Source organism: Lolium perenne, chromosome 7, assembly GCF_019359855.2.
Source record: "Lolium perenne isolate Kyuss_39 chromosome 7, Kyuss_2.0, whole genome shotgun sequence".
Classification (NCBI taxonomy): Eukaryota; Viridiplantae; Streptophyta; class Magnoliopsida; order Poales; family Poaceae; genus Lolium; species Lolium perenne.
Window position 1 is genome coordinate 10,821,732 of NC_067250.2, and position 25,833 is coordinate 10,847,564.

The 25,833-nt window shown below is 46.2% G+C and overlaps 3 protein-coding genes across 3 annotated transcripts; 2 read left to right on the top strand and 1 right to left on the bottom strand.

Moving 5' to 3' along the window:
- Positions 1-8,688: 8,688 nt before the first annotated feature.
- Positions 8,689-11,772, bottom strand: LOC127311447 (uncharacterized). Its single transcript, XM_051341875.2, has 4 exons — positions 11,195-11,772; positions 10,131-10,369; positions 9,909-10,027; positions 8,689-8,920 (listed from the first exon to the last, which is right to left on the bottom strand). Exons 1-2 carry the CDS (start codon positions 11,668-11,670, stop codon positions 10,348-10,350), a joined length of 498 nt encoding a protein of 165 aa, XP_051197835.2. The 5' UTR covers positions 11,671-11,772; the 3' UTR covers positions 8,689-8,920; positions 9,909-10,027; positions 10,131-10,347.
- A 7,911-nt stretch (positions 11,773-19,683) lies between these two features.
- LOC127311446 (uncharacterized) lies at positions 19,684-20,304 on the top strand. The gene has a single exon (XM_051341874.2). It carries the CDS (start codon positions 19,788-19,790, stop codon positions 20,019-20,021), a length of 234 nt encoding a protein of 77 aa, XP_051197834.1. The 5' UTR covers positions 19,684-19,787; the 3' UTR covers positions 20,022-20,304.
- Positions 20,305-24,596: 4,292 nt separating this feature from the next.
- On the top strand, positions 24,597-25,310 carry LOC127311445 (uncharacterized). The gene has a single exon (XM_051341873.2). The coding sequence runs from the start codon at positions 24,960-24,962 to the stop codon at positions 25,179-25,181; it is 222 nt and encodes a 73-aa protein (XP_051197833.1). The 5' UTR covers positions 24,597-24,959; the 3' UTR covers positions 25,182-25,310.
- Positions 25,311-25,833: the final 523 nt, after the last annotated feature.

Below are 25,833 nucleotides of genomic sequence, written 5' to 3' on the forward strand. Positions count from 1 at the left end.
AACTAGTCATGAGGGGTGCTAACTAGCTTTTCTTGCTCTAGGCTAACTTTGATGCTCTTGTTCTACTCTATATCTAAACCAAGTGAATCATGAATCAAAAAGTAAACTTTGATAAACAAAATTTAGAAAAGCTTGTAAAGTAAAAACTTGGGATAGGAGCATTAAGCATAAAGTAAAAAATAATGGTGCCTTGCTCTTGTAGAGCTTTGCACAAGGGAACCTTGCAAGAGTGTTAGCTTGCAAGAATATTAGCTTGCCTTGATTGGTGAGGTGATCAAAGTTTTCTGGCTCTTCCTCCTGGTAGAATACCTCCTCCTCTTGATAGTCTCCGGTACTAGCGTCTATAAATGAATACGAGGTACACAATCACCAAACAACACTTAAGTAGTCTTAATTAGCCTTATTGGCTCACCCAATTGATCTAGTATCACTACTTAACATCTACTTACACATTAAGCTAGGGTTTCCTTATTTAATAATAATAGGAAAATAATTTCCTCTCATTGAAAGTTGAAATTAGGGTTTTCTCTTGGTTTGGAGAAATAATTTCCTCTCATTGAATTTTCTTAAGATTTAATCTTCTCAAATAACCAGGGATGATCCCATGTTGACCAAGGTCAACACTTCACACTTAGTATTTGAGAAAAGTGATTTAAATGAGATTCATCATCTCATGTGATTTAAATAACTAGTGCAATTTAAATACTATGTTGATTTAAATTCTACAAGTGAGCAAGTATGAGCCTAAGCATTTAAAGGTAAACACATTACTTCATATCACTTGTGAGAATGATTTAAATGAGGTGCTACACCTCATAGATTTAAATTCCTAAAATTTGCTGTAGTTTAAATGGACTAGTATTGACTACATAGCCAATATTTTGATCTAGCCCATGATCATGTACAGAACATATATCATATTTTTACATAATAAATTAGAGTTTGTTAAATGTGAATTATTGCAATTGGATTCACTTCAAAATTCAAATTGGTTGATTTTCTAGATTTATTTGAATACTGAAAAGGATCTGTTTTGTTATTTTTATCATTTGAATTTAATTTCGAATTTGGACATGAGGCCAGTGGCATTATTTAGATAATTTCATGAGCTGTCCAAATATATAAAATTTGTCCAAAATGATGCAGTAGTTTGAGATTTATTCATTTTTGAATGGGGCACCAGTATTTGATTTGAACAAAATAGATTAAATAGAATTTGAATTACTGGGCCACGCGGGAAAACCTAACGGGCCTAAGTGAAATAACCAGGGTAGCACGGCCCAGCAACACAGCCCGTGTGCGCGGGCTGCCTGACGAGGTGGGGCCTGCCCGTCAGCGACTAATAACTGCCGAAGCGGTATGCTCTGACCTGGACCGTCGGATTAAAAGATGATCGTGCGGTCGACCGTCGTCATCGTCGACGGGAGAGGAGGACGTGCTGCGACGGCGGGGTAGGGGGTCGGCGGCGTGACGGAGCTCCGGCGATGGTCGGCGACGATGCAGGAGGGGGTTGTCGAGGATGGGGAGTGCTCTGGTACAGACGACGGCTCCAGAGGTGGCGGCAATCGTTGGCTTCGTCTGCAGCACCGCCGCGAGCTGCAGCTGTCGATTGGCGGTCTACAGGCGACGATGTGGAGGGGAGAGAGGTCGAGGAGGATCAGAAGGAAGAGTGGAGCGAGTTTGGTGTGGAAGGAGGAGGCTGAGGGGGTCTCTATTTATAGTATGAGGGGGTGGCCGTGGCGGAGCGGCTAGTCGTCAATGGCGCCGGCGATTCAGGACGCGAAGGGGCAAGGTGATGGGGGCGTCGTGTAGGCGTCGGCTAGGAGAAGCTAGGGAGCGTGAAGGGGCAGCGAGGGGAGGACGATGGCAGGCTGGCGACGTTCGAGTGTCCTCAGTACGGGTGCGGCAGGTTGTTGATCATGGCGACGGCTAGGGCGCACGCGCGGGCTATCGAGGATGTCTAGGAGGTAGCTGGGGTGTAGGCGCGTGCGTGTGTAAAGGGAGAAGGCGAGGGAAGGGCGAGAGCGACCAGGCGATGGCGTGCACTGGCGCGTCCAATGACACGTCTGGGCGCGCTCTGGCATGGCTGGGGCGCGTCTGGGCGTGTACGGGCGAGTGGCGTTCTGGCCAGTGGGGTGCCTTGGCGTTGCTGGGGCGTGTACCATCGTCGTCCTTGAGATGCCAAGATGCTCTGGGACAAGGAGAAAGGTTGAGAGGAGGTCCAGAGAGAGTTGGGCCAAAGGTGGCCGGCATGGCCACGGCATGCCATAGTTTAGGTTTGTTTCTCCACTTTAAACGATGAGGAAAGGACGGGCTCGATGCAGGGGAGGTAGTAGAAGCTAATCATCACAATTTAAAGTGGGTTTGGGCTAAAATCCATCGTGTAATAGCCTGCATTGCCAAAGCCAGAAGTTGCCCGCCAAGTGTTTGTGAAAATGGCCGCATGAAGAAAATTTTGGAAATTTGCAATTCTTTTTGGTGTATCTCATTTATATAATTTATGTGATTGCATGGTGGTGGTGGTGTTCATTTTGGTGGTGGTTTGTGAGATTTCCAAAATGGGGGTCATCTTCTCATAGTTTCAACATCACCACTTGTCAAAACTATACTGGTCAACCTGGTCAACGTTTGCACTGATGGTCAACATGAGAGTTGCTCACTTTGACATGGTCTTGGATGACATGGTCATAGTTGACCAGGTTTGGTTTAGGAAAGAATTAAACCAGAGGGGTAAAGAGGGGATCATGTTAAAATTTACCCAAATGACCATCATCACATGTGAGATGGTTTTGAGTTAAATTTGGATTTGATTCTGGTTTCTTTGATGCATTTGGGTTTGTTTGAGCTATATAAGAGTTTTAGAATCCATAGGGCAAGCAATGGTGGCCTCATATGAAGATTTGTAAAATTGCCCTTAGTGTATGTGAGTAAAAATTGGAATTATCTCATCATTTGAATTCTCTCCAATGAATTTGACTTTTGTTGACTCTAATGTGGTTCTTATTAGTTTAGAAACATTTTAAGACCATTGAAACCATTTCAAATGGTCTTGGTCAAAGATTTGCAATTTTGGCCTTAATACATAATAGATGGGGTGTCAAATTTTACTAAATTTGTAAATGGGTGATCTTGCTTTACTTGGACATGGGTTAGGGTCAATTTAGTGTTATATTAGGTTGAGAGATGGTTTCCCATCCTTTGGTCAAGGTTTAAAGTCATAAGGCAAAATTTGATGAAATGGCTATGTGCCACATATGCCTCTATGCATATGTTGCATTTGAATTTAAATTTGACTTGGCTTGACCCAAATGGGGTGGTTGATTGTTAAAATGGTATATGGAAGTGATCCAACCATTCACAACAAGTCTTAGGGTCATGGATCTCAAATTCACAAATTTGCACTTTTGCTCTCATATGCCTCTATGGCATTTGTAGTTTCTTTTTAATTTCTTTGGAAACCACTTGGATTTGGTTTGATAAGCCTTAGGTAAGGTGTATGAAGGTTTTCCAAATCTCTAAGCAACGTAGAAAAGATTAGGATAAGGTTTTATAAATATAGCCATAGGCACATATACCTTTTTCTTATTTATTTTCCTTTTATTTTATTTTAGCTAGGGTGGTGAAAAGAGAGGTGAGGTTTAGGGTTTAAGATCACTTTAAATACTAATAACAAGCAATCATGGTAGTAGCACAAGAATTAAGCAAGATCACTATGTATCAAACTTAATTGAATAAAAGTTTTTGTTGGTTCCAAAATTTGGAACAAGGGAAATTCATTTGTTTTATTTTGAAATTTTTGGGATGTTACATCGATTTCCCCCTCCGGGAGGGGATTTCCCCGGCGGATTCCTGCCCGCCGGAGAGCTCTTTTCTCTCTGGTGTTCTCCGCCCCGCAGATGCGGCTGTAACTCTTCGTGAGGTACCCTCTGTGGCTTAGGTTTTCGGGACGAAGGATTTCGCGAAGAAAAGGAGGCGAAAGGGGCTGTGGGGCCCCCACACCACATGGTGGCGCGGCCAGGCCATGGGCCGCGCCGCCCTATGGTGTGGGCCCACCCTGGGTCCAGCTGGCTCCTCCTTCTGGCTTCCTTCGTCATCTTGAAAAATACTAATCTTGGTATAATTTCCTTCCACAGTTGATCTTCCGAAATATTGCGTTCTGACGGTGCTTTTTCCAGCAGAATCCTGGCTCCGGTGCTTGATCCTCCAATAATGATGAAACATGCAAAATAAATGAAATAACATAAGTATTGTGTCCCAATATGAAATATATCAATGAATAACAGCAAATTATGATATAAAATAGTGATGCAAATTGGACGTATCATCCCTAATCTAGGGGCCGTCGCTGCCCTCGTCGTCGCCGTCCTCGTCGCTATCGGCGCTGCTGCCGGCGATGTCTTCGTCGCTGCTGCTGAAGCCCTCGGCAGGGGCTTCTTCTTCTTCGTCGTCGTCGTCGTCGTCGTCCTCCGACCCTGCGCGGAAGCGCTTTGCCGGCGGGTAGTCATCGGAGGAGGCGTCGTCCTCCGCTTCATCCTCTCCGTCGGAGGAGAGGTCCTCGCCCCAGGAGAAGGCGTCGTCGTCGCTCTCTTCCTCCAACTCCCCGTCCACGAGGAACTGGAGGTTATCCTCCCCGTCGGTCAAGGATTCGTCATCCTCTGACCCGACGGCGAAGTCCCAATCCACCTCGTCCCACCATAGTGGGGCGCGGGCCTCGTACGCCGCTATCGGGTCGTACTCTGGCGTCGGCTCGCTGGAGGAGGAGGATTGGAAGGAGAGACCCGAAGAGGCAGAGGAGGAGTCCATGGTTGCAGAGGAGGGTTTTTTCGATTGCTAATGCAGAGCAAGAGGATGAGGAGGCAAACTGCTCGGATGAGGTTAAATAAAGGGGATATAGTGGGAGATGATTCAATGCTTGGGCAGTTTTCGAGGATGCGGTGCCAAAACTGTCAAATCGTGCAATACGGAGAAGTTGAGAAGGCAAGGCATCATGATGGAAGGGCACTGTAGCGGTTCTGCTCTGCAACGCGTCACCCGATGAAGGAAAACAGAGTGGTTTTGGAATTATTATTGCCAAAACCAGGGGGGCATGTGTTATCACCGGATTTTAGCCAAGCAGAGATGGGCCGTGATTGAGATGGGCTTAGAGGATATGTACATAAAGTGTTTCTGAATCGGCCTCGTGCGAGAGTTTGGGCTAGATTGCCCGTGTATCTGTACATTATGGTAGATCACGTTTCAGTTTAGAATTAAGAGATAGAGTTGGTTCGTACACAGTTAGGTTTATTCCAAAGATAGAAAGTCCACGGACTATAAATATGTACCTAGGGTTATTGAGAAAGGAGGACGATCACGTTCACAACAAACACAATCTAGGCGCATCGCCACCCCTTGTTTCGAGGGTTTCTTCCGGGTAAACGTCATGCTGCCCAGATCGCATCTTGCGATCTAGGCAGTATCAGTTTATTCGTTATCTTGTGTTGCTCGTACTGAAGCCTTGTTGATGGCGAGCAATACTGTTATCATAGATGTTTTGGGGCTAACATCGATACTCTTCTGATATGTTTGCTTAGTTATGCTACCCCTAAATATCTAGCTGCCCTTGCACCTATCTGAGGTGTAAGGGCAGCATCTTGCTTGGACTTTATTTAGTAGATTTGATCTGTTATGGTTGTTCCTTGTTCTCCAAGGATTTGTTTGATATCCGCATGGTCAGGCCTTGCAAACGGGTTGAACGATCCAGTAGTGCGTGAGGTATGGTTTGCCGATCCAAGAAGGGTTGTTCCGGGAATCGACTCTGTGTTGGTTTTTAGGCCTCTTCTAGGATTAGTTTTCTGTTATCTTTCGTATTTGCCAGGCTCAACTACGTGTAGGATGTTCCAATTATGCGGTGAAAGCCCTAAACTATCGTAGATCGATTTAACTTGGTATTGATCAAGCAGGAACCCCATGTTATCGTAGATCCAATGCGGACCATGGATCAATCGGCTCTTTGAGCTGATTCACAGGGTAACCTGAGAGCCGATCGAGGCTCGGATTTAATGTTTACGTGTCTGCCATGCAGGAAACTAATCGAAGCAATCCATCACCTTCCTGACCAGGTATAGGTTAGGTGGCACGCCCTCGCACCAGCCAGGACGTGTGCCGGAGCTTTGCGGGCCGTCGCCCGAGGGACCAAGACCCACCAGCAGTTCTAGGAGCCTCCCGGCTCTTCGTGTTGCTCGTCGCTGCTCGCCGGTGGGTTTTGGCAGGCAACAGACATACAAGGAACATTGACCCTGAATATTTAAATATCTTTACCGATCCAATTCACCTTGACCTCTGGAAACATACCCCTTCTGAAACCAGAGGTGAACCCCCCCCCCCCCCCCCCCCCCGCGCCTCTCTTTTCACCGGTCGATGCGGCCATAGGCAGACCATAGCAAGCCGGATTAAGCAAGAGCCATATTCTCGGCTCCTAGTCGGTGAGTTAAAAAACGAGATCCATGGGCACTAGCACCTAGAGTATGCATATTCTTATAGATATAGAAGAGACCAAATGAGCCACAAATCCGCGTCTGATGAGATTCGAACCCAAACTGCGGATAGCCACCAACTCAAGCTAACCATGTGACCCTCCAGTCTTTCTTAAAGACTTTTCAGTTACAAGTGAAGTGTAACAGAGATTTCTTTAGCTGCAGGCATGTTGCAAATAATTTCATCGCAATATAAAATATGTTAGCGTAGTACGTACAAAATCGTTAGTTAAGGTAATTAGGCACATGCAGAAATGACGCAAAAGTTGTTGGATAGCCAAAGAGACATTGCGTGTCAACATCTAAGCATTATCTTGACGAACGGGTGTTAGACAGAGGCAAGACACGTAATCATTCATGTCCGTAGAAAAGTGACGCACATCACAGCAAACACTGGTTCTGGCAGATAAGCACGACTATGCGTCAGTGCGTATGTGTCGTCGTCCACTAGCGTGTCCATCTGGTCGTAATTCCGTTCCGTGGGGGCAAAGCAGAGGAGGCGCCGCCCAGGTCAACAGCGGCGACGGCGGTTTTTTTTCCATAAAGGGAATATATTAATAATATCAAGAGATACCAATTACACCCAGCCTGCAACAACGCACCACCCTAATGGTACTATGGATGCACACAGCCAAACAAAGAAAAAAGAAAACTAAGAAACAAAAGTCCCGCTCAGTATCTCGGGCCTAACAATAACAATAAATCCACCGCCATAACAACACCTGAATTACAGACTCTCCAAAAAAACGACGCCTCCAATAAGGGAACAATGCTCAGACACTGTCGTCGCCCGATCAAAGATCTTAGGTTTTCACCCTAAAGATACTCCCCGCTCTTAAAACAATGCCTCCACCAAGGTCATTGCCAGTCACAACCAGTTAAGGCCAGACCTTGGATTTCACCCTGAAAGGTAGGACTCTGCACTTCACCTGTGTTGTCGTCCCCACTTTCTTACCGCTGCTGTGAAGCCCGGAACACCAAGCAAGTCCCTCAACAGCGCGGAGACTTGAACCTCCTTAGCTAGTCCTCCCCTCCGGAGCGGCGACAACGGTAAGAGCATTTTCAATGAGGCGACGGATATCGGAAGCCTAAAAGTGGTCGCAAACGTCCGTTTGTGTTTGGATGTGTTCGGGCGACTGATGTCTACGTTCCCCCTCCTTTCCTGTAGACAGTGTTGGGCCTCCAAGAGCAGAGGTTTGTAGAACAGCAGCAAGTTTTTCCTTAAGTGGATCACCCAAGGTTTATCGAACTCAGGGAGGAAGAGGTCAAAGATATCCCTCTTATGCAACCCTGCAACCACAAAGCAAGAAGTCTCTTGTGTCCCCAACACACCTAATAGGTGCACTAGTTCGGCGAAGAGATAGTAAAATACAGGTGGTATGAATAAGTATGAGCAGTAGCAACGATGCCAGAAAATAGCTTGCTGGCGTGTAGTTGATGGTGGTAGTATTGCAGCAGTAGTAACGCAGTAAAACAGTAAACAAGCAGTAGTAACTCAGCAGTATTTAGGAACAAGGCCTAGGGATTATACTTTCACTAGTGGACACTCTCAACATTGATCACATAACAGAATAGATAAATGCATACTCTACACTCTTGTTGGATGATGAACGCATTGCGTAGGATTACACGAACCCTCAATGCCGGGGTTAACAAGCTCCACAATTTGTTCATATTTAAGTAACCTTATAGTGTAAGATAGATCAACATAACCAGATAGATCCACTACACTGAAAATGCTTACCGCCGGCACTTTCGTATTCGCCGGCGATAACCTCGCCGGTGGTAATGGCCTACCGCCGGCGCTTCCGAAACCGCCAGGGGTAACCCAGAATACCGCCGGCACATTAGCCAACTTGCCGGGGGTAATTTTTACCGCCAGCACATTACAATTTGCCAGGGGTAACTGGGTCTACCACTGGCAAGTACGTGTTTGCCAGGGGTAGCACTGCTGATTCGCCGGCGGTAATATCAAATAAGAGCAAAAAAAAAAATATGCTTGAATTACACAGAATATGCAGAATACACGGTATATACACAGAATGCAGTTCATTTGGAACAGCGAAACAACTTTACAAAAAAATGAGTTTGGCATCCAGTGCAGTTTACCATGGCCAAGTGAGATGATGTTAATCCTCTAGTAGTGCAACATCCACAAAATTCCACCAAACTTCAGTAGCAGATCACAAGACATGTTCAAGAATAGCACAGAAAAAAACTAGGATCCAAGTCTTAGCACATGACCTCTAATAACAAGGACCACTGTGGTCTCAGCCACTTCAAAACATAAAAACCGCCAAACATGAACAACTAGGCTAGATCTCTACAGCAATGGTGATACAGCCGTGTAACTTCACCACATGTTTCTCGCCGTCCGGAAACCAGAAGCCATGGCACCCCACTTGGACCTGAACAAAACGAGACCATGCCCAGGTCAGTACATTAACCAAGGACCTGAATCAACAAACACAACACAAAAATCACTACGGCATGCACATCATAACTAATTGGTTGATTTAGTATCTGCTAAAGAAATACAATAAAAATGAGAGCTGCCACCCTATTCCTCTTGCCCATCAAAATACACATGTAGCAGAAATATAACAGGAACTAGGACAATGTCCAGCTGATCACAACAAGCTTTTATCTACACAATCATTAAATTTAATATATATACACTAAGACTCAGGACAACCCGGATTTTATCTGGAACTTGGCAATTTCACGTCAATCAATTCAACATCAAAGAATTGGCAATTTCACGTCAATCAATTCAACATCAGAAGACAATCAACTACAACTTATTCTGATGGCAGTTCATGTTCTAATCAGATATTCAGAAGACAATCAACTATACACAAAAACAAATATGACATCTGAACTGAAAAATCTCAGTCCATTGCAAATATATCAGTCTGATGCATGCCACCACACATAGTTTCACCTCCTTGCTTAGCCCCTTATCCATCGTGATTTCATAGTTTTAGTTTCACTTTTACCCCATAAACTTAAAATTACCTCACAAGGGGTATACCTAGTAGTGTGAGGTGTCTTGATTCTGAAACCTGCAGAATTTTCAAGTTAAGAAAAAATATACTACAACAAAACCCTAGACAGACATACAGGGAAGAGGTACACGAAGAACTCGAGCCATTCCAATTTCCATGACACCCAAGAAGCCCCATACACGAACAACTCCCACCCAGAACCAATCTACAAATCACTATCGACCACAAGCGGGCATCTACAATTTGCATCACAGGCAAGCATCACACCCATGTCCCCAATTCACGCTGCACGTTTAATCACTGCCGCCCGGCTCAATCTCCTAGATGCAGAGCAAGAACCCTAAACCTAGAGAGGGGAATAGGGGAGGTGGGAGGAAGAGCAGCTTACCGGCGAGAGGATTCTGTAATGGGCGAGGGACGATGGAGTTTCGGAGGCGCTGTCACTGCTGCCACCGGTGACGCCAAGGTCGCCTCCTGGTCGCGCCGCTAAGTTCTCTCGGGGTAGACCTGCAAGGGAATGGAGATGAGACCACCGCGAGATCCACCGAATTGGGCTGAGCGGAGCAACCAGGAGATCGGGGAGGTACGGGTAGGTATGAGGACTAGTCACCTTGTCCTTGATCCCCTCGAAGCGGTTGAAGACGATGGCCCGGTGGCCTCCCTCGACGTTGTAGAGCGTCTTCGAGGCGCCGAACCAGAGCGTGCCGCCCGCCAGCGCCAGCTTGACCATGGAGCCAGCCGCCACCGCCGCCTTGATTTTGTTCATCTCGAAGACGCGCGCGCTCAGGGAAGTAGACGAGGAAGTATGGCTAAGGACCAGCAATCCATCACGTTGAGGTAGTATGCAGCCTAAGAGAGCAAGCAAAAAGAATCATAGGGTATCATGAGAGGAATTGAAAGACATGAATAAATCATCATTACAAACAACTAAAAAATGCCATAAACATGTACAGATCAGTAGAGATCCTCATGAAGTCGGCAAAACAACTGCAATAAAAGTTAGTTCTGGACGCAAAAGGATGTTCTCTACTCCAAACAACCTTAGTCGGCCCAGTAGGAAATGTACCATCAGAAATGGGGAGCCTAGGTTGTCCCGCTGAATCACACTTCAGACCATATAAGCTCCAGATAAATCACCTCAGTAACAACAATTAAACATGACACCACACAGATACAACTAGAAAGAATAAAGCAACTCATATGTTGTTCAGAACTACTTAGTGATGCTTTATAATCATATAAAAGGAACTAAATCTACTAAGTATGCCAGTCTGGTTACAGGCAGACGAGCAACTATCGTGAAGGAGGAATAGTTCGCCCAAAATTGGTGGGATAGCAGAAGCGTTTATTGTCACTCTAGCAGGTAGAACGGTCTCATCCAAGCTAACATGAAATAAATCAACCACCCACATTTACGGGACCAGCTCCGGGACAAGCACAATTGCTCCCAAATTTACGCAGCGATAACAAGGAGCAAGCAGTAGTTGGCTTCTAGTTTCATTCCACCAGCTCTTGTCCACCACACAAGAGATATTTTCCCAATTGAGCCGCAAATCCAGGACAAGAATAAAATTCTCTACCCAAAACAGTTTTGTGCGCCCCGAAACCGAGCAGGCATGCAAGGGATGAGGGAAACAAGCAACAAACTAGTGAACGGGAGCAGAAAGAGGCTACCTTGTCGTCGGCGTGGGCGAGGAGCCGCGTGAGGTGCCCCACCGCGCCAGCAGCAAGCACGGCGCGCGCGCCATCGTCCACGCCGCACGCGAAGCTCCCTGCAGCGGCCGCCGCCTGCACGAGCGCGGCCGGCGACGCGGCGGGCTGGGCCAGCGCGGCGACGACCGCGGCACGGCGCCGAGGCGGAGGTAGAGGAGCTTCTTGGTCCGGTTCCCGATGATCTGGTTCTTGATCTCGCGCAGCGCGAGCACCCGCCCCTGCTCCCCCTCCAATCCCTCGCCGGCTGCGACGACGCCGGGGCCCCCGCCCCCGGCCGCCAGCCTCGCGGCGAGCTCCTCCGGCCTGGTCCCCATGCAGGAGGAGGGCGCTGAGGAGGACCCCGAGGGCGCGGCTGCTGCTGCTGCTGCCTCCTCCGCCCGCGCGCCGCCGGTCGCCGTGGCCGGCATCTGGGGGTGGCCATGGCCCGAGATCGCCATGGCCCGAGATCGCCGGAGACGCACCGCTGCGCGAGGTGGCGGCGGCACCGCTTGGTGGGGAGGGGGAGAGGAGGGGATAGCGTGAGGAGGAATGGGGATGTGGGGAGGGTTGGGCCGGCACCGTGTTGGTCGCTCGCTCGCGGGGGCCTCTCGACGGCCGGCGAAAATGAAACGAGGACGCCAGCGGTAATTTTGGCCCAAATTGACCCACAATAGAGTAAGTTACCCCCGGCACTTGCAAATCCATCTCGCCAGTAGTAATTATATTATCCCCGGCATTTACGAGTCCAAATCGCCGGCGGTAATTGGAGACCCGTCCAGGTGGTCTCGGCCCACCTTACCGCCGGCATTTTCGATTCCATTTCGCCGGCGGTAAGTGTCCTACCCCCGGCAACCCTGTTTAAACTCGCCGGCGGTAATGCGAGGCGGTCCTAAAAGGCCTTACCGTCGGCATCTTTAAATCATACTCGCCGGCGGTAAGAAGTGCGGCTATAAGCCTTTTCCTAGTAGTGATCACATCAATACCATCATAATAATAATTAACTCCACAATCTACAAGAGATCATGATCATAGCCTACGACAAGAACCACACGGTGCACACACTAGTCACCTTTACACACGTGCAGGAGGAATAGAACTACTTTAATAACATCACTAGAGTAGCACATAGATGAATTGTGATACAAAACTCATATGAATCTCAATCATGTAAAGCAACTCATGAGATCATTGTATTGAAGTACATGGAGAGAGATTAACCACATAGCTACCGGTACAGCCCCGAGCCTCGATGGAAAACTACTCCCTCCTCATGGGAGTAGCAGCGGTGATGAAGATGGCGGTGGAGATGGCAGCGGTGTCGATGGAGAAGCCTTCCGGGGGCACTTCCCCGCTCCGGCAGCGTGCCGGAACAGAGACTCCTGTCCCCCAGATCTTGGCCTCGCGATGGCGGCGGCTCGGAAGGTTTACGTGGGTTTCGTCCAACGCATCGGGGTTTCGATCCAGGGGCTTTATATAGGCGAAGAGGCGGCGCGGGAGGGGCGACGGGGGGCCAAACTATAGGCGGCGCGGCCCCCTCGGCCGCGCCAGCCTGTAGTTTGGTGGGCCTGTGGCCCCCCTCTGACCTCTCTGGTGTGTTCTGGATGCTTCCGGGGATTCTAAGATCTTTGGCGTTGATTTCGTCCGATTCCGAGAATATTTCGTTACTAGGATTTCTGAAACCAAAAACAGCAGAACAGAACCGGCACTTCGGCATCTTGTTAATAGGTTAGTTCCAGAAAATGCACGAATATGACATAAAGTGTGCATAAAACATGTAGATAACATCAATAATGTGGCATGGAACATAAGAAATTATCGATACGTCGGAGACGTATCAGCATCCCCAAGCTTAGTTCTGCTCGTCCCGAGCGGTAAAAGCAGTAACACGATAATTTGCAGAGTGACATGCCATCATAAACTTGATCATACTATTTGTAAAGCATATGTAGTGAATGCAACGATCAAAACAATGGTAATGACATGAGTAAACAACTGAATCATAAAGCAAAGACTTTTCATGAATAGCACTTCAACACAAGCATCAATAAGTCTTGCATAAGAGTTAACTCATAAAGCAATAATTCAAAGTAAAGGCATTGAAGCAACACAAAAGAAGATTAAGTTTCAGCGGTTGCTTTCAACTTGTAACATGTATATCTCATGGATAGTTGTCAATGCAAAGCAATATAACAAATGCAATATGCAAATATGTAGGAATCAATGCACAGTTCACACAAGTGTTTGCTTCTTGAAGTGGAGAAAAATAGGTGAACTGACTCAACAATAAAAGTAAAAGAATGGTCCTTCAAAGAGGAAAGCATCGATTGCTATATTTGTGCTAGAGCTTTTATTTTGAAAACATGAAACAATTTTGTCAACGGTAGTAATAAAGCATATGTATCATGTAAATTATATCTTACAAGTTGCAAGCCTCATGCATAGTATACTAATAGTGTCCGCACCTTGTCCTAATTAGCTTGGACTACCAGATCATCACAATGCACATGTTTTAACCAAGTGTCACAAAGGGGTACCTCTATGCCGCCTGTACAAAGGTCTAAGGAGAAAGCTCGCATTGGATTTCTCGCTATTGATTATTCTCAACTTAGACATCCATACCGGGACAACATAGACAACAGATAATGGACTCCTCTTTTATGCATAAGCATGTAACAACAATTAATAATTTTCTCATTTGAGATTGAGGATATATGTCCAAGACTGAAACTTCCACCATGGATCATGGCTTTAGTTAGCGGCCCAATGTTCTTCTCTAACAATATGCATGCTTAACCATAAGGTGGTAGATCGCTCTTACTTCAGACAAGACGAACATGCATAGCAACTCACATGAAATTCAACAAAGAGTAGTTGATGGCGTCCCCAGTGAACATGGTTATCGCACAACAAGCAACTTAATAAGAGATAAAGTGCATAATTACATATTCAATACCACAATAGTTTTTAAGCTATTTGTCCCATGAGCTATATATTGCAAAGGTAAATGATGGAATTTTAAAGGTAGCACTCAAGCAATTTACTTTGGAATGGCGGAAAATACCATGTAGTAGGTAGGTATGGTGGACACAAATGGCATAGTGGTTGGCTCAAGGATTTTGGATGCATGAGAAGTATTCCCTCTCGATACAAGGTTTAGGCTAGCAAGGTTTATTTGAAACAAACACAAGGATGAACCGGTGCAGCAAAACTCACATAAAAGACATATTGAAAACATTATAAGACTCTACACCGTCTTCCTTGTTGTTCAAACTCAATACTAGAAATTATCTAGACCTTAGAGAAACCAAATATGCAAACCAAATTTTAGCATGCTCTATGTATTTCTTCATTAATAGGTGCAAAGCATATGATGCAAGAGCTTAAACATGAGCACAACAATTGCCAAGTATCACATTACCCAAGACATTTATAGCAATTACTACATGTATCATTTTCCAATTCCAACCATATAACAATTTAACGAAGAACTTCGCCATGAATATTATGAGCTAAGAACACATGTGTTCATACGAACCAGCGGAGCGTGTCTCTCTCCCACACAAGCATTTATTCAAACACAAACAAAAACAAAAGCATACAGACGCTCCAAGTAAAGCACATAAGATGTGACCGAATAAAAATATAGTTTCAAGAGAAGGAACCTGATAATTTGTCGATGAAGAAGGAGATGCCTTGGGCATCCCCAAGCTTAGACGCTTGAGTCTTCTTGATATATGCAGGGGTGAACCACCGGGGCATCCCCAAGCTTAGAGCTTTCACTCTCCTTGATCATGTTGCATCATACTCCTCTCTTGATCCTTGAAAACTTCCTCCACACCAAACTCGAAACAACTCATTAGAGGGTTAGTGCACAATAAAAATTAACATATTCAGAGGTGACACAATCATTCTTAACACTTCTGGACATTGCATAATGCTACTGGACATTAATGGATCAAAGAAATTCATCCAACATAGCAAAAGAGGCAATGCGAAATAAAAGGCAGAATCTGTCAAAACAGAACAGTTCGTATTGACGAATTTTAAAATGGTACCAGACTTGCTCAAATGAAAATACTCAAATTGAATGAAAGTTGCGTACATATCTGAGGATCATGCACGTAAATTGGCTTAATTTTCTGAGCTACCTACAGGGAGGTGGACCCAGATTCGTGACAGCAAAGAAATCTGGAACTGCGCAGTAATCCAAATCTAGTACTTACTTTTCTATCAACGGCTTTACTTGGCACAACAAAACACAAAACTAAGATAAGGAGAGGTTGTTACAGTAGTAAACAACTTCCAAGACACAAATATAAAACAAATTACTGTAGCAAAATAACACATGGGTTATCTCCCAAGAAGTTCTTTTCTTTATAGCCATTAAGATGGGCTCAGCAGTTTTAATGATGCACTCGCAAGAAATAGTATTTAAAGCAAAAGAGAGCATCAAGAGGCAAATTCAAAACACATTTAAGTCTAACATGCTTCCTATGCAAAGGAATCTTGTAAATAAACAAGTTCATGAAGAGCAAAGTAACAAGCACAGGAAGATAAAACAAGTGTAGCTTCAAAAATTTCAGCACATAGAGAGGTATTTTAGTAACATGAAAATTTCTACAACCATATTTTCCTCTCTCATAATAACTTTCAGTAGCAACATTAGCAAACTCAACAATATAACTATCACATAAAGCATTCTTATCATGAGTCTCATGCATAAAATTATTACTCTCCACATAGGCATAATCAATTTTATTAGTTGTAGTGGGAGCAAATTCAACAAAGTAGCTATCATTATTATTCTCATCAAGTGTAGGAGGCATAGTATAATCACAACAAAATTTACTCTCCATAGTAGGTGGCACCAAAAGACCACTATCATTATAATCATCATAAATAGGAGGCAAAGTATCATCAAAGAAAATTTTCTCCTCAATGCTTGGTGGACTAAAAAGATCATGCTCATCAAAACCAGCTTCCCCAAGCTTAGAATTTTCCATATCATTAGCAACAATGGTGTTCAAAGTATTCATGCTAACATGTTCCATGGGTTTTTTAATTTTCGCATTAAACCATTCATGTCTTGACTCAGGAAATAGTACAAAGAGCTCACAGATGTTTTCCATTATGCCTAACTAGTGTAAACAAGAAACAAAAAGTTGCAATTGCAGGATCTAAAGGAAATAGCTTCGAGCACAAACACAATGGCGCCAGAAAAGTACTTAACCTGGAACCGAAGTATGAGTGCCTTTTACCTTTCCTCCCCGGCAACGGTGCCAGAAAATAGCTTGATGTCTACGTTCCCCCTCCTTTCCTGTAGACAGTGTTGGGCCTCCAAGAGCAGAGGTTTGTAGAACAGCAGCAAGTTTTCCCTTAAGTGGATCACCCAAGGTTTATCGAACTCAGGGAGGAAGAGGTCAAAGATATCCCTCTTATGCAACCCTGCAACCACAAAGCAAGAAGTCTCTTGTGTCCCCAACACACCTAATAGGTGCACTAGTTCGGCGAAGAGATAGTAAAATACAGGTGGTATGAATAAGTATGAGCAGTAGCAACGATGCCAGAAAATAGCTTGCTGGCGTGTAGTTGATGGTGGTAGTATTGCAGCAGTAGTAACGCAAAGAAACGATAAACAAGCAGTAGTAACTCAGCAGTATTTAGGAACAAGGCCTAGGGATTATACTTTCACTAGTGGACACTCTCAACATTGATCACATAACAGAATAGATAAATGCATACTCTACACTCTTGTTGGATGATGAACGCATTGCGTAGGATTACACGAACCCTCAATGCCGGAGTTAACAAGCTCCACAATTTGTTCATATTTAAGTAACCTTATAGTGTAAGATAGATCAACATAACCAGATAGATCACATCAATACCATCATAATAATAATTAACTCCACAATCTACAAGAGATCATGATCATAGCCTACGACAAGAACCACACGGTGCACACACTAGTCACCTTTACACACGTGCAGGAGGAATAGAACTACTTTAATAACATCACTAGAGTAGCACATAGATGAATTGTGATACAAAACTCATATGAATCTCAATCATGTAAAGCAGCTCATGAGATCATTGTATTGAAGTACATGGAGAGAGATTAACCACATAGCTACCGGTACAGCCCCGAGCCTCGATGGAAAACTACTCCCTCCTCATGGGAGTAGCAGCGGTGATGAAGATGGCGGTGGAGATGGCAGCGGTGTTGATGGAGAAGCCTTCCGGGGGCACTTCCCCGCTCCGGCAGCGTGCCGGAACAGAGACTCCTGTCCCCCAGATCTTGGCCTCGCGATGGCGGCGGCTCTGGAAGGTTTCTGTGGGTTTCGTCCAACGCATCAGGGTTTCTGATCCAGGGGCTTTATATAGGCGAAGAGGCGGCGCAGGAGGGCTGACAGGGGGGGCCAAACTATAGGGCGGCGCGGCCCCCCCTCTGGCTGCGCCAGCCTGTAGTTTGGTGGGCCTGTGGCCCCCCTCTGACCTCTCTGGTGTGTTCTGGATGCTTCCGGGGATTCTAAGATCTTTGGCGTTGATTTCGTCCGATTCCGAGAATATTTCGTTACTAGGATTTCTGAAACCAAAAACAGCAGAAAACGGGAACTGGCACTTCGGCATCTTGTTAATAGGTTAGTTCCAGAAAATGCACGAATATGACATAAAGTGTGCATAAAACATGTAGATAACATCAATAATGTGGCATGGAACATAAGAAATTATCGATACGTCGGAGACGTATCAGCGACCCATTTTTAGATTTGCAACATATTTAGAAAAAAATCATAGAAAGTAGTACATTTAAACTATACAAAGTAGTTCTAGAAGCGTAGACTACTTGCTGCCTAACGGGCCGGCCCTGTCTTTGCGTCACTCCCTCGTCTGCATCTCCATCGCCTCCCGTGCGGCCGCTAGGGCTCGGTGCGCCGCCGCATCCTCTAGCAGGCACTGCCGCAACCTCGCGTTGGCGGCGTCGTCCTTGAGCGTCTCGAATGACTCGACTAACGCCCTCTGCTCCGCCGCCTTCTCCTCCAGGGTAGGCGCATCAGGGTCATCGAAAGACCATGAGATGTCGGAGTCGGCGTCCTCTGCGGCTGCGGCGGCGCCACCCTGCGCCGTTCCATCTCTGCGTCGAACGTCGCATGGGCTGCCCGCTCCTCCTCTGCTTCCTCCTCCGTGAGAGCCAGGGCCTTGGCGTCCCTGACCGGGTCAAGGAGGTCGTTGGTGCTGCCATCGTCGTCGAACTCCTCGTCGGAGCTCGAGGCCGGGGGAGGTGGAGTGAGAGGTGGAGGTGGAGGTGGAGGCGCGGCAGCCTGCCCGTGGCCGGCGTTGCTCACGCTGGCTCCGGTGGAGGCTGAGCGGCAGCGGCGCTACGGTGGAGGTTGTGCGGCGGCTAGAGTTTAGTGGGGAGGAGATGAGATGCCCGCGCCCCTGTTTATATAGGTTGGAGGCAGGGTGACGGCCGCGGCACGCGTGGCATCGCCATTACTTCGTGCGCAGAGGTAGGCGACGGCCGCGCGCCACGCGAGGCATCACCATTTATGCGGTCGTAGACTACCGAAGCGACACCTCGGCGCCAGTACTGGCGCCGCTGAGAAGACGCGACGATGGGTCACTGCCAGGCAGGCCAGACGAAACATGCGTCAGACACGAGCGGACACTTTGCGCGTCCACGCATCGTCCGCAGAGACGCATCCGAGACGCATATTTGAGCCAGCTTTGTGTCGCCCCACTGAAGGTGGTACCAGACGCATTTTTCGGTCCAACGGACGCAAACGATCCTTCAGCGTCCGTTTGCGTCGCCCCGTTGGAGATGTCATTAGAAACTGGACGTTTGGGTCGTTGGCTAGTTTGACCGTGTCCACAACGACTCCTCCCACGGCTGTACGGGCAACTCGAAGGCCGCTCGCCGCGACCGACATCAGCTCTGCCTCTGGATGAGATCACCTCATCCGGTGGGTTAGGTGCGCACCGGCGGCAGTCAGCCACATGCCGGTGCCGACTCCAGTTTAGAGCAGTATCGTGACTGTTGCGTCCCACGGAACCCACCTCGGCCACCTGCCCGCCGAACCCAGATGCACCTTGCCGCAGACGGCACATCGCCGGCCGAACCAAATTGGCCGACCTGCTGGTGCTCCATGCCGAGCGCGGCGCCGACCAAACTTCCCCCTGCACCCGCCCATGCCCGACACGGCACCTCCAAGTGTCTCCTCTGCTGGCCGCATCCCATTTCCTCCCCGTAAACAATACTACGCCGACGCAGCAGCAACCTATCCACTATCCTTTATCCTTTTGTTGGAGCGATCTTGACTGACCCGGCGGCGCGGCACTTGCCGGACCGTGTCGTGCTTGGTCGCACCACGCCACCTCGCCGTGTACAAGTCGGAGTCGCCGTCCACCGTTGCCGCGTCCCTTTCTCCCAACTCCGGGTATATATATATACCCAGCACGAGCAGCACCATGGAAAAGCCATCCATCCGAGCAGCACACCCACAGCCAGTTGACTGACAGGCAAGGAAACGAGCAAAATCATCGCTAGCCGCCGACACAAATTAAGGTTGTGGCCATGGACAAGATCCTTGCTTTCTCGATCATGAGCTCGTCGCCGGCAGAGATCTCCGGGGCAGGGTACGCCACGCGGCTGTCCTGGCGGAGCGGCGGCGCGAAGCAGCACCAGCAGCAGCAGGAGGAAAAAGTCGAGCAGAGCTCGCCGCCGGAGAAGAAGCCTGTGGCGCGGGCGCCGCGGTTCGCGCCAGAGTTTGACGGCATCGACTGCTTCGAGTCCATAGTTCCCTTTTGAGTTTTGTGACTTGCCGGCTCCTCGCTGGCGGCCTTCTTGAGAATTTTGGACTTCTTGCTCTACTTTCTGTTGCTTAGCAACGAGCAGAACTTGTAATATCTGTACAGAGCTCCCTGATCCATCTTAACTGATTCGGATTTTATACAATTTTTTACTAAATTTGAATTAACTAGAGATGGGATGAGTTATATGTTTATTTTTTTTTCCCTCAAGGAGAGAAGATGAATGCATTTTTTTGCGACTGAGATCCAATGAATGATCAAACTAACGTTTGGTATTATTATCCACTAATGCCAGATGGAGATTGTGTTTATGCTGCGCGCCGAGCAGCATTATTGCTACGTCACACAAAAATCAGCTTCGCTTTTGTCAATTATGATCCCAACAATAATAGTTGCAAGGTTAGAAACGTGTAAATATTTGTATTACAATAACCTGAATATTCCTATCATAGCCCCAGGAATTTGGACGAGGCGTTTTTTCACCCGCGAGCATAAGCTCCCGGTTTTTGAAATAATATCTAAACATAGTTCAAAATGTTAAAAAAATATGAACAAAAAATCGACGCATATATCTCAATGTTATATGTGCTCGTAAAGTCGTTTCACGGAAAATTGACATTTTTTATGTCGTGTGCAAAAAAGATAAATTATGTTGCTTAAAAAAAAGCTTTTCACAATCTTTTTTTTTTCTTTTCCATATAGGACATAAAAATGTTATTTTTCCACGAAAATTGACGTGCATACATATAATATCGACATATACGTGCCAAATTGCTGTTCAGATTTTCTTTTTTCACATTTTGCAATGTTTTCTCGCGTACTAAGAGCATATGCTCCCAAGTTTAAAATTGGTTTTCTGCAGGAATTTGAGTAACTTTTGTTTGGATCGTAAATTCAGGTTGTTCATTCCCGTTTCAGTGTAAGTTTAATGGACCTTACTTTTATCGACAATACCCCTGACCTTTTGAAGAAACACAATCAAGACGACCCTAGAATGAGACTAAAAATTTACAAAATACATTTGGACCATTGAAGAAAAAACATACTCCTTCCTTGGCAAAATGTAGTGAGTATAATTTTTTTAAATGTCAAATGACATAAAGTTTGATAAAGTATGTACGAAAAACTATTAACATCTAGAATACCAAATCAGTATCATTAGAATCCTTAGGATGTATATCTTCATATGGTATACATTTGGTATGGTAGATGTAGATAATGTTCCCAAAAACTTAGTTAAAGTTAATATTGTTTGACCTTATGAAAATCTTATGGAGCCGAAAACAAAGACGAGGTCAAATGGAAAGAATTATTTACAGACGAAAGTGCAAGTTAATATTATCTGCAGGAAAATTGAATCAAATAAATAATTGACTAACCTGCTTCACTTTGTGCAAATAGTGATTTCCCTATATATATAACTCTACTAGCAGAATCCCCGCGCGCTGCTGGGTCTCTCTTGAATAATTCATGTACAGTAGGCATAATTCACATAAAAATTCAATTAAATAAGCAACATAATATTTGGAAAATGAGGGCTATCCATTTTCTGTACCAGCTTAAGATGGGTTTGTAAACTACGAAAAGGGGAACATATATACTATTGTAAATCATGACACCAAGTATATCTGCAGGACTACATAGAGTTACATGTAAAAAAGAAAAGGCAGTAAATAACTTGCCCACATGTTTAGTTCAGCAAACTGTACTTTGTCAGCCGCATTGGTTCCTAAATTGCTTAGAAAGTAGCTACAAGCAAAGAGCACGAACAATGTCACATTGGGCTCATAACCCAGGCAGCAGTCGCTTGGATCGGCGGCCTCGCTGATTGTGGCGGCTTACTGATTTGCATCACTGGCGAAATCTGGCTGCGGCCGTGGAGCAGTTCTTGACATTATGTTAGTTGAAACGGTGGGTGCAATTTATAACTTTCATATTAATATATATTCCCTTGATTGAAAACATTAGCAATAGTTGTCAGAGTTGCAGAAACAAATCACTGGTGTTGGTGTCGATATTAATTACCAAGCTTTGGATAGAAAGGAAACATTGGCCCTCGATATCTCAGTATCTTTATCGATCCAATTCACCTCTAAAAACCTACCCCTTCTGAAACCATAGCCAACACCACCCTCCCTATCCTCTTTGCATCATGACGTGTGCTAGTTGGTGAGTTGCAACTTGGAAGTGATAGTTCACGTAGTATATAAAATGGATTGCAACTAAGACTTTCAAGTAACAGGTGGGATGAATAGAGTTTATTTTTTTTAGAAAAAAGAAATAATATCACGAAGATATCCATTACACCCGTCCTCTTCACCAGTGAAAAAAGACTTCGGGAATGCGCACAACACGGAAACGAAAATAAAAAAAGAAAGACCCCGCCACTTCTTAGTAGCAACACACAAACCACCACCAAAGACATCATCTGGAATACAAAAAGGTCTCCAAATGCGACGCCTCTAAGATGACAATAGTGCACAAGCGTCGCCGTCGCTCGATACAAGATCTTAGGGTTTCATCTTGGAAAATTCTATGCTTTGAAAACAACTCCTTCAGCCAGGGCCGTACCTAGGAATTTGGAGGCCCCGTGCAAAATCTACAATTCAGCCTTGCATAGTAGAAATATTTAAGTCATAGCCTAAATCACTGAATTTCGGTGAATTTGGTTTACAAGGGCAGACTTTCACAATTTTATATGAATTTTATTGAATCTAACCAAATATATCTTAATTAAGTGAAAATATTTGAACCTGTGTGTACTATTGTTATCTGAAATAATTTGACCCAAACACAATTATTTGAATAAATGGCTAAAATTTTGATATTTCATTGAAATTTCATCTAGGGTGAGCCCATAACATTTTCTTCAATACATAAGGAGTACCTCTGTTTGAAGATAAAATATGAGATCCCAAGATCAATAGTTTGTTATCCGCGTCGATGTATTTCGTGTCCAAATTTAGATCGCAAATGCGTCGGTGCGGACGCAGCGGCCAATTTCGGCCCTCCCTCTAAACTAGAGGTTTTCCAAATTTTATCCATCATGACCAAAACAGACACTTTGGTCCGTGTATGTCGGGCCAGATACCGGTAACTACTTGTAGTATCTATTTGTAGTTCGATCTTGAGTGCAAGAACTAATCAGAAGCCTCACCACTTGCAAAGAGGGATGAGTTGGGGTAAGCTTGGGCAATTAATTGGCTGGTTGGGTTTCCCAGGAGAGCAAGTAGTACTGCTATGATAGGATGAGAGCACTGCTATTTAACGTTGTAAAAAGGAGTCAATTTACACATTCTTGTTGATTAATGCTACTACATACTCTTGTCAATTTACACATTCTTGTTGTAAAAAGGAGTACTAGATACTTAGCAGAAATTTTGGAGGCCCCTAATCATGTGAGGCCCTGTGCAACCGCACATTCTGCACTTGCTTGCCGTACGGGCGTGCCTTCAGCAAGACCATTGTAAGACACAGTCAATGAAGATCAGACCTGAACTTTTTACCCTAAAATTCATGACTCGACACTTGAGGAGCACTACCAAAAATGAAAACTTGTAATGCTGCCACCCCCACTTGGCGCTATAAATCTTGAAAGTTATCACACACCAGACTCACAGGTACCATGCCTAGAGTGAGCGAGAAAGCCTTGCAAGGAAAATCCGAACACTAGCTTGTGAAGCAAAAGCCTCCGTCGCCTCCAAGACCCTATCCGTCATTACCGGTTCCCCAATCTCAGCCACCAAGACCTTCTCCACCGCTGTTTATATTATAAAAATGAGATACCGACATGTCTCATGGTGTTAACAAACTATGAAACTTTGCGCCGTGAAGTCGCGTAGGCCGATATGGACGTGCATAATTTCACATCTCAATATAAAATGTATAATATATACTTCGTGGTACAAAATCGTTAGTTAAAGTAATTAGGCACATGCAGAAAGGACACTAAAGTTGTTTGAGATACTGCGTATGCGCCCTCATCTGAACATTCTTAACGAACTTGGGTTCTAGACAAAGGCAGAGACGTGACCATTCTTCTCCGTCCAAAAGAGATGCACATCACAGCAAGCAAGCACTGGTTGGGGCAGATAGATAAGCACGAATATGTGTGAGTGCGTATGTGTCGTCGTCCACCGGCGGAGTCGGCCGGTGCCCCTAGCGTGTGTGCAAAGCGGAGGAGGCGCCGCCCTGGTCAACAGCGGCGACGGGAAGCGGAGGAGGGTCGTTAGTTGACCGTGTGCCACAACGACTCCTCCCACGGCTGTACGGGCAATTCGAACGTCGCTCGCCGCCCGCCTCTGGATGAGAAAGGTCACCTCATCCGGTGCGCACCGGCGGCAGTCACGCACATGCCAGTGCCGGTGCCGACTTCATATGTTTAGAGCAGCAGTACGATGACTGTTGCGTGCTGTCTCTGGGCCACTGGCGCCACCTTGCCGCAGACGGCAAGTCACATCGCCGGCCGAACCATATCATGCCGAACAAACACCTCCAAGTGTCACCTCTGCTGGCCACATCCCAGTTCCTCCTCCCCGTAAACAATTCTCATCGCCAGCCGACGCAGCAGCAGCAGCATATCCGATCCATTTTCTTTTAATCTTCTTGGAACGATCTTGACTGACCCGGCGGCGCGGCACTTCCGGGACCGTGTCGTGTCCGGTCTCACCACGCAACCTCGCCGTGTGCAAGTCGGAGTCGCCGTCCCCCGGTGCCGCGTCCCTCAAGCTCAGCTTCCTTTTCCGATTCCCCACTTTCCTCCGCACTCCTGCCGGGTATATATACCCAGCACGAGCAGCACCATGGAAAAGCCATCCATCAGAATTCAGAACGCCATACCCACACCCAGTTGACTCCCAGTCACATACCAAGGAGACAAGAAGAATCGTCCCTAGCCGCGGACGCCAAGGTTCTTACTGGCCTTCTGATTGTCGCCATGGACAAGATCCTGGCCTTCTCGATCATGAGCTCGTCGCCGGCGGAAATCTCCGGGGCCGGGTACGCCACGCGCCTGTCCTGGCGGAGCGGCGGCGCGAAGCAGCAGGAGCAGAAAGTCGAGCAGGGCTCGCGGCCGGAGAAGAAGCCTGAGGTGCGGGTGCCGCGGTTCGCGCCGGAGTTTGACGGCGTCAACTGCTTCGAGACCATAGTTTCCTGCTGAGCTGCGATTTGTAAACGCCTCGCGCGCTGGGCTAATTTTGTTGAACTACTTCCTCTGCTTTTTGTTGCTTAGTAACGAGGAGAACTTGTAATTTGTACAGAGCTATATATTGAATGGTTTTTTCTTTCATCGAGGAGAGAAGATGAATGCATTTTCTTTCGAATGAGATGAGATGAATGAATGATGAAACTAACGTTTGATTTTGTTATTCACTAATGCCAGATGGCGGTTGTGCCACAATTCTTCACTACGACACACAAAAACTGCCCTTCTTTGTTGGAAACTGCTGGGCGTCCCCCGGGGGATCTGATTCCCCAGCCCCCGGGTCCCCAGCCGTCGGATCAACCATTTTGACGGTTAAATTTGCATGTAGCAAAAAAACATCTCCCGGCAGCAAAAAATCACCCCCGGCAGCAAATGACTGAAGCAAAAAACGGTTCGTTCAGAAAAAAAGGCTGGGCTCGCCGGAGACCTCGCCGGAGACCACGTAGCAAACATATTACGCAGATGTAGCAAAACCGCAAAATAAATTGTAGCAAAACCGACATCGGCGAAGCCATCGTCGGAGAACCTCACGGATACCTTGCCGGAGACCCTCACCGGAGATCTCGACGGAGACCGCGTAGCAAATATATTGTGCAATTGTAGCAAA